This window comes from Bactrocera tryoni, chromosome 2, assembly GCF_016617805.1.
Source record: "Bactrocera tryoni isolate S06 chromosome 2, CSIRO_BtryS06_freeze2, whole genome shotgun sequence".
Lineage (NCBI taxonomy): Eukaryota > Metazoa > Arthropoda > Insecta > Diptera > Tephritidae > Bactrocera > Bactrocera tryoni.
In genome coordinates, this window is record NC_052500.1 from 6,508,653 (window position 1) to 6,526,741 (window position 18,089).

Genomic DNA, 18,089 nt, shown 5'->3' on the forward strand with positions numbered 1-18,089 from the left:
AAACTCCCGGAGAATCAATACAGTATGCGAAGCGGCATTATTGTGATGCAAAAATCAAGAGTTATCGGCCTATTGCTTCGCGTAAATTACTCATAACACTCAAATATGATTGATTTTCAACAGTTTGGCTGATGGGAAGAAATTCGGGATGCACCACATCTCGATAATCGAAAAAAACTGGTAACATACCTTAATTTTTGACCTGCTTTATCGTGATTTTTTGGGCTTCGGCTTAGCTTTGCCAATTGATCGTCTGTTTTCGGGTCGTGAACATATATCCAAGACTCATCACCAATAACAAATAATACGTTTCATGACATCCTGGTTGTCGCAAAGCATTGTTTGATTTCGAAACAAATCGTGCCTTCACTTTGCTTAGACCCAAATGATCTTTCGATATGGTTTTCGCTGATCCTTATGATATTCTAACGATGCTAGTAAGATCTCTGACTCTTAATCGTAGATTCTCAAGCACCATTGCCTTTATTTCATTGACATATTGGTCATCAGTTGATGTTCATGACCGCTATGGATGTGGTCTTACTGTTTGTGCCTCTCCGCATAGCTCTACCAAATTGTTGATCCTTGGAGGCAAAAAATTGATTCAAGTGGTTTTTATCGACCTGAATTGAAGTGTTGGTTCTCTTTTACATGCGGAGACCGGCACAAATAATAAGCCAAACGGTCAAGTGTGGGAAATATGGTGGGCGCGGTAGCATATCCTGCTCAAGCTGCAAAAGCTTTTGTGAGTTAGCTAACTTGTATGAGTTCTCTCTTTATCGGTGTGGAACCCTACACCTTTTCTACTGATCCATTCCAGCCTCTTCTGTTTGAGTGCATCACTTAATGTGTCCAGCTGAGCACAATACACTTCAGAATTAATCATAGTACAGTCGAGCAAAAGCTGATAATAAATAATCTCTTTGAAATCCAACCAATCAGACGTCATAACCTTTTTCTTATGTGACTAACGGTCTTCGAAGTGGTCTGAGCGGGTTCATTCTTTTTTTACTATAATCTGTTGAACTTTACATTTTAATAAACAACCCACGTTTCGTCGCCAGTGGATCACTTTTTTGACGTTTCATAAGCAAATCACAGTAAAGCGACGAAGCAAATATCGTTCTGTAAGAACATGAGAATCCCATATGTCAAGCTTCGAAATTTATCTTAGACGTTTCGTGTGTTTGTGAACGGTCGCGTTAGACAAATTGAGCCTTTCAGCAACTCCAGTTGTTAATCGACAGATATTCAGCACAGCTGCAAAATATGCTAAGAACATGTTATCAAATTTTCTCTTTTAAAGGGCAAAATAGTAAACTTTCAGTTTTTTGAGATATCAAGATGGACTTTTATTTTTTTTAAGATATCAAGTTGAACATTTTTCAATCGTTCATTTACCCTCAAAAAGCTCTTTAAATGTCGGAACAGTTGTTACCTACGAAAGCATCAAACAAGTTCAAAAAATAATCTTGGCTGGCCGTAAAGTGGATTTGTTTGAGTTAGCAAACACTCTCAAAATACCAATTGAACGTACGGATCATATCATTAACGAATATTTTGGTATGAAAAACGGCTGTGCAATTGGGTGCCGCGCGTGCTCACGTTTGACCAAAAACAACGATGAATTGATTATTCGGAGAAGGGTTTGGAAATGTTCAAGCCAATGTAATAAACCCGAGTTGTTGCGGCGATATGTGACAGTGGATGAAACACGGCACCATTATTTCACTATGAAGTCCAATCGACAGTCATCCGAGTGGACTGCACACGATGAACTCGCTCCAAACCGTAGAAAAACGCAAAAGTCGGCTGGCAAGGTTATGGCGTTGTATTTTGGGATACGCGTGAAATACTTTTTATTGACTACGTTGAAGAAGAAACGACCATAAACTGCTACTATTACATAGCGTAATTAGACCGTTTTAATGACGAAATCGTCGAAAAAGAGCACATTTAAAGAAAAAGGAAATGCCATTTCACCAAGACACGTGACACAAGTCAGTGAAATATTTGGCATAAATAATTAATTGCTCCAGTTTTACCAACTCTCCAGATCAAAATAGAAATATAGTACAATATCAAACAAATGCTTGCTGGGAAGAAATTTTCTTCGAATGAAAGGTGATCGCCGAAACCGAGGCCTATTTTGAAGCAAATAACAAGTAGTGCGACAAAAATGGTATCGAAAAGTTGAAGTATCGCTATAATCAGTGCATCACCCTTGATGCGAACTATCTATGTTGCATAAAAAACACAAATTTTACCAAACACGATTTTTTCTATGGTAGGCCGAGGACTTTTCAATTGACCTGTTTTTTTTGGATGAAATTTTCGAATCACGGCCGCTAACCTTTCATTATTTTTGAAATATTGTTTAATAATGAAGACACCCCTTCAGCTATCATTTAACGCTTAATTTTTACTAAACCTAAACTATCTGCTCTCGGTTTTTCTAGGTTTAACAACACTTTCCAACAAACATGGTGGCAAATTTAAATCTTGTGTTAATTTTGCGAAACCTTTTTATTCCATTCAAACCCATTTCAGTTAGTTATGCATTTTTCAATCAACCAAACAATGCATGACAATTTTGGATATTTTTGTTACCCAAAACGCTAACTTTTTTACAAACTTCACTTACTGTTTACCTTACAATGGCGTTTATAATCCATCAATTTGTATGAAAAATGCAAACTCCGTGTTTTTTACTAGACTTTTGAAAAAGATGTATGTATTTGAATTCATTTATATTATTATTAATAGTTTTTCATATGAACTGCATGCATCGAATACTTCAACAAAGGAGCTTTACAAACAATTTTTTTAAGTTTTTTTTTAGTATTTTTTTCATTTTGTTTTCGTTTCGTGTGTGTTGACATTTAAAAAGTTACAAATTCGTTTAATTACAATTTTGTAAGGGTTATTTTGTAGTTGTAGTTGTAGTGATTGGTGGTGATGGTGGGGATAGTGGTGTGAGTACATATGTATGTATGTAATATCAATATTTTTCACAATTTACCTCATTCGTCGTTTAGGCATTTACACGCTTCTGCTTGCGTATGTGGTATGTGCACATGTAGTTGCATGCATGGTATATATGTGTATGTATGTATATGTTTGTAGGTTATTAAAGAAGAATTTTAAATTTCAATATTTTAAGTACTTATGATTTGGAGATTTTCGAGAGATTTAGAGAGACTTGTGCTAAGCTACTTGGAGTTGATTATTTACAATTACAAATACAGAATTGAGTGCGGTGCGACGGACAGCTTGTACATATGTATGTGTGTATGTATTTATATAGTATTTGTTGTTGCTGTTATTGTTTTGGGGCTTAGGTTAAGTGTGACCAAAAGTTGATGTAGAATGAAAGATGCCTTGCAGAGCTTGTGTAGATTTGAAATCTTGTTTTAATTTGGTATTTTAATTTTGCATTTTGGTGCGAAAACCTATTTCAAGTTGGTCTCTTCAGAAAGCTTCGAAAAAAAATATCTTTGAAAAAGGCTCTGAATGTCTGAGAAACACATATGTATGTATGTATATTTAATCATTCTCGAAAAAAAATTATTTTCTTTTCAACTAAGTGCTTCACTTTTCACTAATTTTTAACTTTATAGCTGCAAAACTTGACGAACTTTCAAGGCAAAATTATTAAATAAACTTATTTAATTAAATTGGTATGAAATTCAAGCTCTCAGCTGTCAATTCACGTCAGCTCTGTGTGCGATGACCATGTTCTTAATTAACTTGCCTTAAGAATAGAGAGAGAAAGTGTAGAGTTGCCATAGGCTTCTCCAAAATCATGCTCAATCAAGCTTGCTGTATGTTTTTCTAACGAAATCAAGCTTTTACCTTCTATTCACTCTTCAATAGTTGGAAGATTTGTCATACCCTACCAACATTCTCTTCCTATTTGTTGGCTAAAAACAAGTTTTGAAAATATTTTGAAATTAATGGCTTATGATGTAGTGAACATTTTGAAATTTATAAAATAGTTGCGCCCATAATACCATCTGATCAAATTTGAAACGGACTGAAAAATACAACGGTTCATTATGACCTTCAAAATAGGCTTCTGAGCCAATTTGAAATCTATGAAATAGTTACGGCCGTAATACCATCCGATCAAGTTTGAACCGGACTGAAAAATGTTCATTATGGCCTTCAAAATAGGCTTCTGAGCCAATTTGAAATTTATAAAATAGTTACGGCCGTAATACCATCCGATCAAATTTGAACCAGACTGAAAAATGTTCATTATGGCCTTCAAAATAGGCTTCTGAGCCAAATTGAAATTTATAAAATAGTCACGCCCGTAATAACATCCGATCAAATTTGAACCGGACTGAAAATTGATCATTATGGCCTTCAAAATAGACTTCGGAGCCAATAAGCTCAATTCAAGCTTACATACACTTATAAGCGTCGCCTGGGAAGGCTTTCAGTGTCTTCAGCGAATTTCGGTTTTTCGATTTCGGCTCATTTTTGGAGCGCCATTCACTGGACTGTTAGTGACTTTCGACGTTATATTTATAAGTTCTGTCTAGTATTGGCACGCTTGTTACCCAAAACAGTAACAAAAACATTAACCAAAACGTTAGCCAAACCATTAACCAAACCTTTAACCATACATATGAGATATTGAAATTCTCTAATATTTCTCTGGTGAAAATATGACGATGGTTATCAAGCACTGTTTCTTTAACCTTTTCGATGTCATCCTCATTAACTGAGGTACGGCTCGCAGGCGGCAAGTTTTCAATGATTTTACGGTCTTCGTTGAATGCTTTGTGGCACTCCAATACTTCTTTATGTTCGTAATGAAGGAGATAAAGTAGACTTCACACAACACGTTTGTAACCTTTTCGCCAATTCCGTAGCCGGAACTCCATTGGAATATCGTAATTTCAAAAAATCGCCAGACAAACCTGACGCGTCAGAAACAAACTGCTATGAAACAAAAATTAACTGATTTTGGGATCTTATTCCCACGAACATAGAAAGCTTAGATCAAGCCACGAGACAATTTTTTTTCGATTTGCTTTGCGTGGAAGTTTAAATGGACAAGTCTGTATCAAATCTGATAGTATTATATAATTCAGGCATAAATATTGGGTAGTCGAAATAGGCTCTTCGTATTTCTAATCAAATTTTAACTTATATTTTATATTTATAATAATAAAAAAAAATAAACAAATATGTACAATTTAGGTCTACCACTTTTTGCCATTTTTCCGCTTGAGACATTATTCCATCACTGTAAATCGAAATTTCGAAATTTCCTGAACGGAAACGAACGAACCATTGTTGTGCTACGAACTGATACAGCATCGTCTCAGCAAACTTCACAAATTTCATTGGTGGCTTGTGTGGCATTCCCCTAAATTTTTTTTTCAACTTCCCCACAATAAATTTTTTGGTTAAATGGTGCTTAAAACCTCACCCAAAATACGAAAAGACTTTTTCGACTACTCAATATATCAGTAATATATTTTTATTATATATATATTTATTATATTTATTAGTGATATTTATATATGAAGCCTTAACTAAACAAAAAATCAGCGTGAAAGCACGACTTTAGACAGTTGGAAAGTTTGGAAAGTCTGTAATAGCTTGAAGATATTCTTTTTGTGCCGACGTCACTCAGAAATTAAGAATTTGGAGCTAATAACCTAACTATATTTTAGTAGAATGCGAGGAAAGCTGTGAGATTTAGTTATTATTATACGCAACAGCTAATTATAGAAAATTTTTCATAAGCCGTTTAAGAATTGAACAATTTTAGGAATGAAACGAATGAAATTCAAACATACTGTTTAACTTTGCAACAAAAAATTTAAAATTTAAATGTACTCATCTATTTAATTCGATTTCCGTTGGGAATGTAAACATGTTTACAGCAGTGTGTATGTATGTATGCGTGTGTATGTGTTTTAATGCATGTGTGTGTGTTGGAAATCCATTTAACACCGCTCAAATGCCGGCCTCGCCATTTTTATCATTGACTTGCTACATTTTTTGCTGTCAATTTAGTTGCACCTTTTAGTCTCCGCACATCGACACTCACACGCAAACACATACAAATGTATTTGTGCATAGTCAAGTGTGTCCGTCACTCGATTTACTTTTGGCGCTGCACACAATTTGTTTGTTTACCTTAATTTATTATATACAATTACGAATTTCATTTGACCGAAATCACTTTGCTTACACACACACACACCTATAAGCATGTGCTGCCACTTATATAAATGAATATACATACATATACATTCATATTATATATAAGTATGTATGTATGTATTTTAGCAGCAGCCGGCTGCAAATTACAGTTGTAATGCTTTTATTTGGATATGATTTTTCGCTATGAACACATTTTATACAAAATTTCCGTAATACAAGTCTACATACACACATATATGTATGTATATGTATTGTATGCATGTGCGTTTAGTAAGTAATGCACACGTGTGTACTTAAGTGTTACGAGTATGCATGTATTTATGTATCTAAAATAAGGCTCATTCCCACAACAGTGTTTAGCTTAGGCAGCCAAACGAGAGTATTGTACAATATACTTGTATGTATGCATGTGTATGAGTGGAAGTATGTATGTATTCATATTTGTTGTTGTTGTTAATTTAATGAATTGCATGAATTTAACATATAAATTGCACAAACACCAACGCACACATATGCACATGCAGCCACAAAAACACCGAAACACGCACACACAAACACTAAACCGCAAAGCAACTGCACACACACACACACGAACGCGCACTTGTGAGCAACGCACAGGTAATCGACACAAGTGATGTTCAAATGCACGTTCATGCATGTAACGGTGTGCAATTGTTTGTAATTGCGGTTTACTAATCCGCACGCACACACATACACTTATTTTTGGTGCTTCAATTCATTACCCTTTGCGCACATTACTCAATGATCTACGATATTTCACTATGCTCCTTTGCTATTTATTACAAATATCTCTCCAAGTCGCCAGACACACACACGCACGCGTCCAAGTTCAAGTATTTATGTGGTCTACAGGGCGTATGCGTAACATGATCATAGTATTAAACGCGTGACAGCAGTGGACTACAATTTGTTTGCCAACAGTGTCGCATAAAACTAGTGCAGCCGATGTTTTTCAGGATTTATCGTGGCATTTCTGGACTCAAATTTTCATATTTTATAATTTTAAGCAAATTTTGCTAAATGCATTTTAGAAGCGAATGTGAGAATATACTTGCACATATTCAAATTATATACAAAGAATACTTTATATGAAATTATATATAGTATGTTAATTTCTAAATTTCTGTAACTATACTAATAACAAGAAAAAGCGTTAACTTTGTTTTTACCGCAACTGGTTTACCCTTCACAGATTCAAGTTTTCTAGCAAGTGTTTGATTTTGAGCGATCAGTTTGTATGACAACTGTATGTTATAATGGTTCGATCTGAACAATTTCTTCGCAGATTGAATTGTTGTTTCGGAGAATTATATATGCCAAATTTCGTGACTATATTTTTTCAAAAAAAAATTTTTGCTCACATAAACATAATTTTGATCGGTCTGTATGTATGGCAGCTATATGTTATAGTGGTCCGATTAGAACAATATATAAGGAAACTTTAGCGATGTCAGAGTTATTTATCTGTGCCAAATTTCGTGACGATACCTTGTCGAATCAAAAAGTTTTCTAAACAAGAACTGTATTCTGATCGGTCAGTTTGTATGGCAGCTATATGCTATAATGGTTCGATCTGAATAATTTTTAGGCAAACTGTAGCATTACTTTGAATAAAGATCTATGTAAAATTTCGTGTAGATATCTCTCCAAATAAAAAAACTTGTGCCTACAATGATTTGAGTTTGATCGTTCGGTTTGTATGGCAACTATATGCTATAATAGTCCGTTACAGGCGGTTCTGACAAATAAGCAGCCTCATAGTGAGAAAGGGACGTGTGCAAAATTTGAGATCGATATCTCGAAAGCTGAGTGACTAGTTCTAATCTCTCAGTAGACAAACATTCGGCCTACCTAGCGAAGGTGAAGATAGTAATATTAACCGACTTAAAAAATTTGTGGTAAATTTAAAACGCTTTGTCGATCGATGAGGATTTGGTGATCTACTTTTGGGAGTTTATAAGACATAGGACAGATATGTGTTCCAATGAGATCAATCACTTTTGGATCAACCATACGAACTAACCCAACACCAAGTTCAATTTTTTTTTTTAAATTTTATCTAAAATTTTTAAACGTTTTAAAATTTAAAAAATAGCTATTTTTACGGGTTTTATTAAAAATTATTAAAAAAATTTGTTTAAAAAAAAGAAAATTTTTAAAATTATGATTTATTACGAATGCTTAAACATTTATTAAAAAAAATTATAAAACTTTAGATACAATTTTTATATTATTTTTAACACATTTTTAAGCCTTCTTAATAAATCAATTAAAATTTTTATTATATTTAAAACTTTTAACTATTCTTAATAAATCATGTAAGAATAAATATTTTTAAAACATTTTTTATATTTATTAAGCATACATTTTGTCTCCTTATAATATAATATTAATGTTGTCGATATTTTTTACAATTTTTAAAATTTTTTCTAATTTAATTAATATAATTATAAACCAAAAATATTTTTTTTTCATAAAATATTATCACCAAAGCGTTAATTGAGCGCAAAATTTAGAAATTTCCAAAATAATTTTTTTCGTACTCATATTTTTGGCCTCCACTGTTAGCTGCTTATACCAATTTGTTGACGCGCAGTGTATTTGTTTGTTTTATTTGTACTCAGCAGTTGGTTTGTGGCGCTGTGTGTGGTTGGCTTTCCGTCGCACTTTATGCAAAATTATTGTTGTTGTAATGTTGTTGCTTTTACAAATATTACTACAACACTTTGAAAACACCGGTCAATCACACAATTGAAACCACACACACACACATTCCATTCACACACATTTTCCTAATTACAACTAAATTGACTAAAACCAATACTTAAATATTTATGCTACAACTACACACACATACACATACAACATTGATTCAATAGCGCTCGCTGCATTCATTCATAATTTACGAGTTTCAATAACATATTTCTAAATTTTCGTACCTAATTTATTTAGTTTTATGCTTTGAAATATGTTTTTTTTTAATTTATAATTTTTATTTATCTACTAAATACATACAAACTATTGAGATAAAGCTTTCAAACTCCTTAGGGGCATTAGGGGGTACTAGGCTCTAATTGGGGTCCAGTGATGTGACGGGTTGTGGTGGTGTTGTTTTTGTTTAGGTCATTGTTGTTGGTGGTGGTGGTAGTGGTGAAGGTAAAAAATGTAGTTGTAAAAGTTTTGCTCTCACTTGCTTACCGTTAGTTGATTGACTATCAAAATGCTAATGCATCATTAATAATACTCGAAAAGTACATTGCGCCTATATATAGCTATGTATGTATAAGTATATATGTAAGTGTATGTACGTAACTATTTATACATAATTGTATTTAATTTTTTATTTTTATTCTTGTAGTTTGTAGAATTCATTGCGCTCTTGCAAGTTTTTAGTTTTTTGCTGGCTTATATATGTAGCTTTATAAGTATATATGTATGTATGTATTTCGTTATATAAAATTACATATACTAGCAACATTTTACTTTATTTTTTTTTTTGTGTTTTGCGTTGAGAAAAGTGAAATAATAGTTTCTAAGAGACTAGAAGTGTAAATACATTCGTGAATTAGATCTTCTTTAACAAATACGCTCATATTCGTATGTACTGTCTGTACAGTAAGTATGTAGACCACAAGCATTTGGTGCATACTTTTTGTTGTCATGCTTCGCTTAAAATTTTAGAATTTATTTTTTTAAATTTTTTTCAACGCCCACCTTTTACCTGCTACGTTCAAAGCCATTGTAGACAATCCACGTGCGTTGACAGATACAGTGATATCAAAAAGTAGAAAACATATTATTTTTTGCGCAAAAACTATCATAAACAAGAACAAACATTAACGTTATACCCTTCACAAGTACAAAATATTGCTTACAGGCACTTGGATCAATCAGTTTGTATGGCAGCTATATGCTATAGCCACTCGATCTGAACAATTTTTTGGTGAATTACTTCATTTTCTTCAAAAATAATCCATGCCAAATTTCGTGAAGATATCTCGTCAAATGAAAAAGTTGTCCATACAAGCACTTGATTCCGATCGTTCAGTTTGTATGGCAGCTATATGCTATACTGGTCCAATATCGGCCGTTCCAACAAGTGAGGAGCTGCTTGGTGAGAAAATGACGGGCCTAAATTTTCAGATCGATATCTCGTCTATATAGAGACGAACAACAGACGGACATTGCTAAATCAACTCAGCTTGTCACGTTCATCATCTTTTATAGATTATCCGAAGTTTCTTTCTAGGGGTTACAAACTTCGTGGTAAACTTTGTATACCCTGTTGAGCGTAAAAATATTTGCAGGGTTGCTTTAGAAGTAGAAAAGTCCACATATTTATTACGTGAAAGATTTTATGTAAGTCTGGACTCCGCAGTCTTCAAAAGTTTGTCCAATCTCCACACATTTCAAAAATGAAATATTTGGATATAATTTTCCTTTTTAGGCTCTGATGAACCAATTACGACAGAACCTCTAGGTAAGGAAATGACCTTAATATACCGATCGGTTATTTGTATCCACGATCTCTCAATCCATTTCCGGCCTCGAAATTTATATGTTTACATATATTTTCAAATAAAGCATGGGACTTCCAAGGAAATTCTCCGACTTTGGAGCACTGGTTTAGAAAACGGTGGCTTGAACCTAGTTTTTCTAGCTAAGGGAATAATTGTCAATACCAACAGTTACTTTCACTAGGTTTCCAACACCACGCTCAGCACTTAAAACAAATTCAATGAATAATTTAAAATTTCAACGCTCGTGCATCATCTTCACAGCCTTCAACCTTTGCCTAGTAACAGTTATTGCACCAACTGTCTTTCGTCTATCTAATTTTTATTAATTATTCGCCTACACCGATGTCGTTATCTGTTCGACATATTGTAGTGGTTTGGAGAGCGATTGTGTGCGTCGATGGCGATAGCGCGGTGTTGTTGCGGCCCCGTGTATAGCGGCGACTGCCGCTGCCGTTGCTGTGGCCGCTGCTGCGCCAACACCCCTTTGATGATGCCGACACGTGAAATCGTAGTCGTGATCATGACGCGGCAAATAGATAACTTCACGTGATAAGGCTGTGGAAGAGCCGAGACGCGATGTCGTCGTCGCTGCGGGGGTTGCCGTTGTCTTGCATCTGCACACCTGATTGCCGATGGTGGAGAGACCCTCAGGAACGCTACGACTACGCGAGTTTTGCAAATAGTTCGTGGAGCCCTGATTGCAGGTGCATAGCAGCGGTTGATGTATATGCGATCTGCGAATTGAAGAAGTTTGAAATTTTGATTAGTTTTATGTAGCCAAGTGTTGGATTAGAGGAAAAGCGAAATTAAAGTGGAAAGTGGGAGCTGATTTCTTTTGTGTTTCTTATATATCGAGGATGCTTCATAAATCTTGTGGAAATATATATACTATATGCCATCGGATATGATATGTTCTTTTAACAGAAACCCACTCAAATTAAAAAGCAGAAAGCCTCACCTCGGTGACGTCTGCGCCCACTGATAGTTGTCATGGCAATTGCAATACCACTGTCCATTACAGCAATATGGATTTTGAATGAAGGACAAGCTCTTCTGCAGTCGCTTGCCCATACTACGTCCCATGCTCGCATAACCTTGCTCAATATCGTAGTGTGGACTATGCGGTCGACTCATGTCCGCCATATGGCCACGGCCTCGTGCCGCACCCGCACCGTGTACCGCACAGTTTTGCAATTTGTGCACGCTCGGCATACGCCAGCGATCACAGTAGGCATTATTGCGACAGAGATTCTCGAAATCCACTTGATTCAGGCTTACACAACTGCGACTCATCAGTAAATCGGGCGCGGGATAATCACAGCCATTGTAAACATTAAAGTCCACCACGGGCTCATGAAAGCCATGCAGTTTGCAGTATTGTGGAAATGGACGTAGCGTCGGTAGAGCGCCATTGCCATGCTTCTTATTGTTGCCCTGACTGCTGAGCTCTTGCTCCACGGTTGAGTAAGTCATGAAGAATATTATAATACCACCTATAGCGGCGGCTGCTGAGCAAATAAAATAACCAGCGCGTCCATAATTTAGTGAGTAATCATTCAGGAAACTGGTCAGCGGTATGCTAATGAGCACCGGTAGGGACTCAGCGCCTTTGATGAGCCCTGCAAATAGCAGTGTTTAACGCTGACAATTGCTAAAGTCATATTCTATATTTTTTGGACTCACCCCATGCCTTTGAGAACTGTTTCACCTTTACGCGATCCAGTGTTAGTATTTTGAAGGCATAACGGAATCCGCCGAAACCAATGCCGTACATCCAGCCGAGTATACAAAACCAACGAAAGCTTACGACGAAGGACAGGCTCAATATCGAAATCGCTATCAACGCAATAAATACCTGTGTAGTTGAAAAGTGTATTTTTATAAAAATTTTTGGATATTTTATATTATATTGACTTACCTGAGACACAATTTGTGAGGTTATTAAAAAGCTACCTATTCTAAAAGTCTTACGCAATATTGTACCGGCTATAAATACGCCGATTGTGGTAGAGACGCCTAAAAAAGTCTGCAGCAGTACTAAGTCTTCTATATCGGGGCCCTCCTTGGCAACAGTCAAGGTCTGGAAGAAAGCAAGATTTAAGTTTTAGAGAATAATATGGATGTTCAAACTCAAATACTAAATATTGCAGCCTAGTACTCAATTAGTTTGTCATAATAAGAACGAGATCGCACGGAGTTTCGTTTTAGAGTGTAGCGGGCTTCGAAAAATAAAACAAAATACTTTATAGGAAGGTTCTATTCAGTTCAAAGCGAAATGGTCTGATATAAACAGACGTCATGAGAAAGCTTAGGAATCACGAAGACTGAATGTTGCCGTCCATATTTGAGGACTCTCAGCCAAGTTGCACGCTATATATGAAGGAGCCTTTTGTTGGATTTAGCTCAAGATGGAGTGTTAAATGGGTAAAATACACGAAGCTTATAAAGTAAAGATTATTATCTTGAGAATATAACATGAGATCTGTATACAAAGGTATTCAAAAGCTGACATATTCCAGAGCACAATTTTGCAAGAACTACTTGACTTTCACGAAGCTCTTGAAGTCTTATGATGTTCTCGTCTCTAAGTAACCTATGTATAGGTCACTTTATGGAAATTTTGTTCGGTTCTGTAGTTCATAATTCTGAGAATATTAAAAAATTTTACCATTGAGATCATGGGCGTGTAAATGCCCAACGCCGCCACGGCAGCTGATACGAGTAGTATTTTCACATTAGTTGATTTGAAGGGTGATATGTCGATAAATAAATAACGGACTGTTTTCTGTTCTGTTGTGACCACAGCTCTGGATTTGTTCTCATGCATCTGTAAAGAGATTTTTTTTATTAATGGAAAATAAATTCTAAGAAATTTTAACTAAACCTTTTTTCTCTGGTTTTTCAAATGTTGTATGGCGCGCCGTTGGGGATGATATAGTGATGCAGGTCTATATAATAAACCCATAAAGAAACTAACCGCTACGAGGCCAGCAACAATTTGGAGCCCAACACGCCAACCAGCATTGCTGAAAATAGAGATTCGCCTTTTTATTTTCTAACTTTGAAGTTCGTTTTATGCTGAGCAAATAGTGGAGCAAAGCGCAGTGTTGAGAGTAAAGCAAGCATAACAGCCTTCCTCTCTTGCTATCTTCGCTTTCGCACTGTGCCTTTAGTTTTAGTTCTAATATAGACTATTTGCTCTTGAAGTCTTGAAGAAGAAAGTACTTACCCAACACCCTCTCGCAGTATCACAGAGAAAATCGATATGCCCACGCCTTCGCCAGACATGGCGACCATTTCGACAAATTGCCTACGTCGCTTAAAATAATTACCTAACATTATTGTGGACGATTCACGAACCATGGCCACAGCTATACCAAAAACAATACCTAGAAAGAGTAAAAAGTGCTGAGTGTTATATATTTTTTTTTTCAAACCGAAATATGTCTTCTTGGACTTGGGTATATTAGTAAATATGAAAGCTTCTGTAATTTTACATTTATAAACACTTACCATAACTAAAAAATATTTGGCCCAACTCCGTTGCAAAGGAGGTAAATAGTATGCCTAATGGCAGCACTAGACCACCGACCACTGCCATCAGTCGCGTCGATTTCTTTCGACAAAATGTGATCACAAACGGTGATAGTAACATAGAAATTGACCAGTTTAAAGCACCAACCCACTCTGCAACAGATGAAAGTGGAGAGAGAGTGAAATGTATTTGATATAATATAAAACTAGAGTCTTACCAATGCCATTGGAGTCTCTTAGATGTTCTATGGCATAAAAGAGTAATAGACCGCTTGACAGCTGTAAACCTGTCGTTAGTATATGCACCAGAAAGGCTATGCCACATATGATCCAACCCCAGCCGCCATCCGGATAGAAATACTATAATGGGAAGAGAAATTTTTAAGCCATTATTTTGACCTTAACCTAAACTAACTTAGTCGCTGGTACTGCTTTGACGAAATTTAAACTAAAAAACTTAGATCCAGATGCCGCTTTGTTCAATATTATACATTATAAATAGGATAAATCTTTCGGGGTTCTAAAAACAGTATAGCTCTAGTTAGTGAGCCTTTGGAATACAGACGATATTCTATTTGGTATACAACATATTCTATATAAGAAAACCTGAATAGACCAACCATCTAAAAAATACTAAAAGAACTGGCCTCTGAGTGGGATGTCTTACAATTCGGGGAAATCTAAGAAGAGAGTTACACCCAAAGCTTCGGATAAAATCAAAAATGCCCGGCGAAGAGAAATGACCAAAAGCAAAGACTTATAAGTCTTGAGGCTTCTAAGTAAACTCGGTGGAGTTCCCACTTAGTAGAAAAAGCTCAGCTATTGATAAGCTATGGAGACTTATGATGGTTATTTGAGCACAAAGACCGGTGACCGACGGTAAACGCCTGGTATCAAAACAAGAAGCGGACAACATAGGTTAGGTTAGGTAAGGTTTGGTTAGATGCCTGATCGATGACCGCACGTGAAGCCGTAGAAAACAAGAACTCCTGTGTTCGGACTTACAGATAAAACGTTTAGTACCATAGGCGCTTAATTTCAACTCCCGCTAGTTGGGTGGAATGTCTGAAGGTACGCGCTCCCAAGTGTTTAAATCTTGACCTCCAAAACGCGGGACAGTGAAGAAGGAAGTGTTGAGTTGTTTCCACCTCATCTTCTTCTGAACAGCTTCTGCAAACGGCATATGGTAAGATTTGCAACCTTAAAGCATGGACGCCAATAGGGCAATGGCCTATTAAAAGCCCCACAACTAGGGAGAGGCTAGCCTTACTGAGGGCAAAGAGATAACGAGATCTCCTGAAATCAATCTTGAGCCGAAAAGACGCTGGCCAAGCTCCACGATGCCGAGCTGTCTAGTAGTAGAACACAAGTGCATAGCACCGACCCGCTCCCATTCTACCGATAGTGGTTCTAGGTTTTACTTGGATTGATGGCGAGACCACTTCCGATCGCCCAGTTTGTTATGACGCTGAGATACCCCTACGTCAACTCATTCACGGCATACACGAACTTTCCTTTGACCATATGTGCTACATCATCTACGTAGGCAATCACTCGGCAGCCACGATTCTCAAGTTCTTTAAGCAGGTCGCTAACGACCAGGATCCATAGAAGAGGAGTGAGAACTTCATCCTGTAGGGTACCGTTTCAATCACTTTGTCGAGCAGAAGACTGAGAATGAAGTGTTTGAGGTTTGATTCAACCCTAAGACCGTTTAGAGCAGTAACGACTGACTCTGCTTAAACCTATTTTTGAAGGCAGTGAGCTTAAAGCATATTAGCGATAGCTGGCAATAGAGGGCGCAGTTTACTGCTAGTTACCAATTTAAAACCAAAAATTTCACTGCAAGGATAAAACCTTGGATTTAAGCAACACCGACAACGATTTAAGCAACATTATTTCATAAAATTATTGTAAATCCCTAAAGCCTAATCACAAAACATACCTGTCTAATTCCTGCCGTGTCAACACCAGTACGCCGCAAGGCCGGTATATTTCGGTGCAGCATGTGAAATTCACGGTCGTGGAAACCCGGAAATGCCGAATCCTCCTCATCGGTCAAATGCGTGTTATGCTCATAGCCTGCGGTAGCAAAGTGAAAGAAAACAAAGCAAAAAGCGCGCTTGAAATTTATTAACCCCAACAGTAATCCATCATCGTTGAGCTAACTCACCGAAATAACAGCCGTTGGGCACCAAAGGTTTATGACTGTCATGCAGTAGCGCGGCGCGTGGATACTGTTGTTGCTGTTGCTGGTGTGGGTGCGTTGGCGGCGCTTGCTGCTGGCATGCATGGCCCAACCCACCGCCAGCATACATGCATGTAGGCGCCGCAGCTGCCTGGTTGGCATTGTACAGATGACAGCAAGGTGTTGCGGCCGCATACTGACTCGGGTGCCATGTGTGACTGCCACTCACACTCGCGCCAACGCCACCACCACCACCGGCAGCAGCAGCCGGCAAATGACGCGCACAGTACGCGCGTTGTGGTGTGTCCAACGGTGCGGCGGCTGCTGACGATGGCAATGTTGCATAGCTGCCATAGAGATCCATATTCTGTAGCGCGGTAATGGAACGCGAATGCGAGAGCGCGCATGGCTGACGTTTCAGCGTGCCGCCGCTGGCACCGCCAACATGTGACGGCTGCATGCCGCCATGATCGAGTGGATAATGGACACTTGATTGCTGCCGCAGACAACGATTGGAGCCATAGAGTTGTTGGCGCGTGACGGTCTTCTTTGCGGTGGCTGTGGTGGCCATGTTGCTGCTGCTGTTGCTGTCACTTGGCGTGGGCGGGTCTTCGTGCGTTGCGTTGCTTATTGGTGGCGCGGGCAAGGGACGCTCTTGATGGTGTTGATAATCGTAGTTGCTGCCGGCGACGCGCGCCTGTGGTATTGCTTGTGTTGGCTGCGCTGGAGTTTTTGCTTGCTGTCGCTGCAGTTGTAGTTGTAGGTCGGTTGCGGCAGTGGCGCTAGGTTGCAGGCTCAGAGTCGAGCCCAAATTGGAGAGACGCGGACAGGAGACCCACCAAGTGATTGGTTGATTGTTGTATCTACAGCGCTGACACAAATAACGCGTCGCGGTCACGGCCGGTGTGGCGATGGACGATGTAAATTCCTGTTGCAATTGCTGCGCTCTATTGATTTTCGGGGTGAGTGCTGTTGGTTTGTAGGACACAAATGCCAAAGAAGTTGATTTCGCGGCAGACGCGTTTTTTGCTGTCGCCGTAGTCGATGTCGCTGTTGCTGCTGTCGCGTCTACTGCATTCGTCTCCTTTGCGGCTTTGGCGCTGTGCTTCGTCGAGCGCGCTGCGGTGAATGTGAGCGCGCAAGTGACTGTGGACCTATCGGGATGTGTGCAAGCTTGATTATTCCTTCGTCACACGGCACAGCGCTGACAAAGCACTGGACTGCGCGACGGGCGGGTACGTACTAAACTCGAGTATTGACGTGTTTGCTGATGTGTCGACTGATAATGCTGTTTCGCTTGTTGCGCTACTTGTTCGCTGGCGCTGATGTGTGGACAATGTGGTTGTTGTTGTTGTTGCTGTTGTTGCTGTATTAAATCGCAATGCTGCGTTAGCTGTGGACAACTGCCGTACAATGCGGACGATGAATTCGACAATCGGCGATAGCAATCACCATTGGCCATTATATCGCTCGGACGGCGATCGGTGATGTTGGTGCTGCACGAGGCGCGGTCGCTGCAATTGCAATCACATGAACAGTTGTATTTCATTTTATACGCGGCGCTTCAACACCGACCAAACACAATGTCGCGCAAATAAAAACAACACGAAACTAACGCAACAGCGTGCAGCTAACGC

The 18,089-nt window shown here is 38.1% G+C and overlaps 1 protein-coding gene across 1 annotated transcript; it reads right to left on the reverse strand.

Annotated features, from left to right (window-relative positions):
- Positions 1-10,245: 10,245 nt before the first annotated feature.
- On the reverse strand, positions 10,246-17,477 carry LOC120768357. Its single transcript, XM_040095015.1, has 11 exons — positions 16,438-17,477; positions 16,210-16,346; positions 14,483-14,624; positions 14,244-14,417; positions 13,960-14,119; positions 13,615-13,756; positions 13,399-13,557; positions 12,649-12,810; positions 12,414-12,585; positions 11,689-12,349; positions 10,246-11,464 (listed from the first exon to the last, which is right to left on the reverse strand). The coding sequence occupies exons 1-11, from the start codon at positions 17,021-17,023 to the stop codon at positions 11,065-11,067; spliced, it is 2,895 nt and encodes a 964-aa protein (XP_039950949.1). The 5' UTR covers positions 17,024-17,477; the 3' UTR covers positions 10,246-11,064.
- Positions 17,478-18,089: the final 612 nt, after the last annotated feature.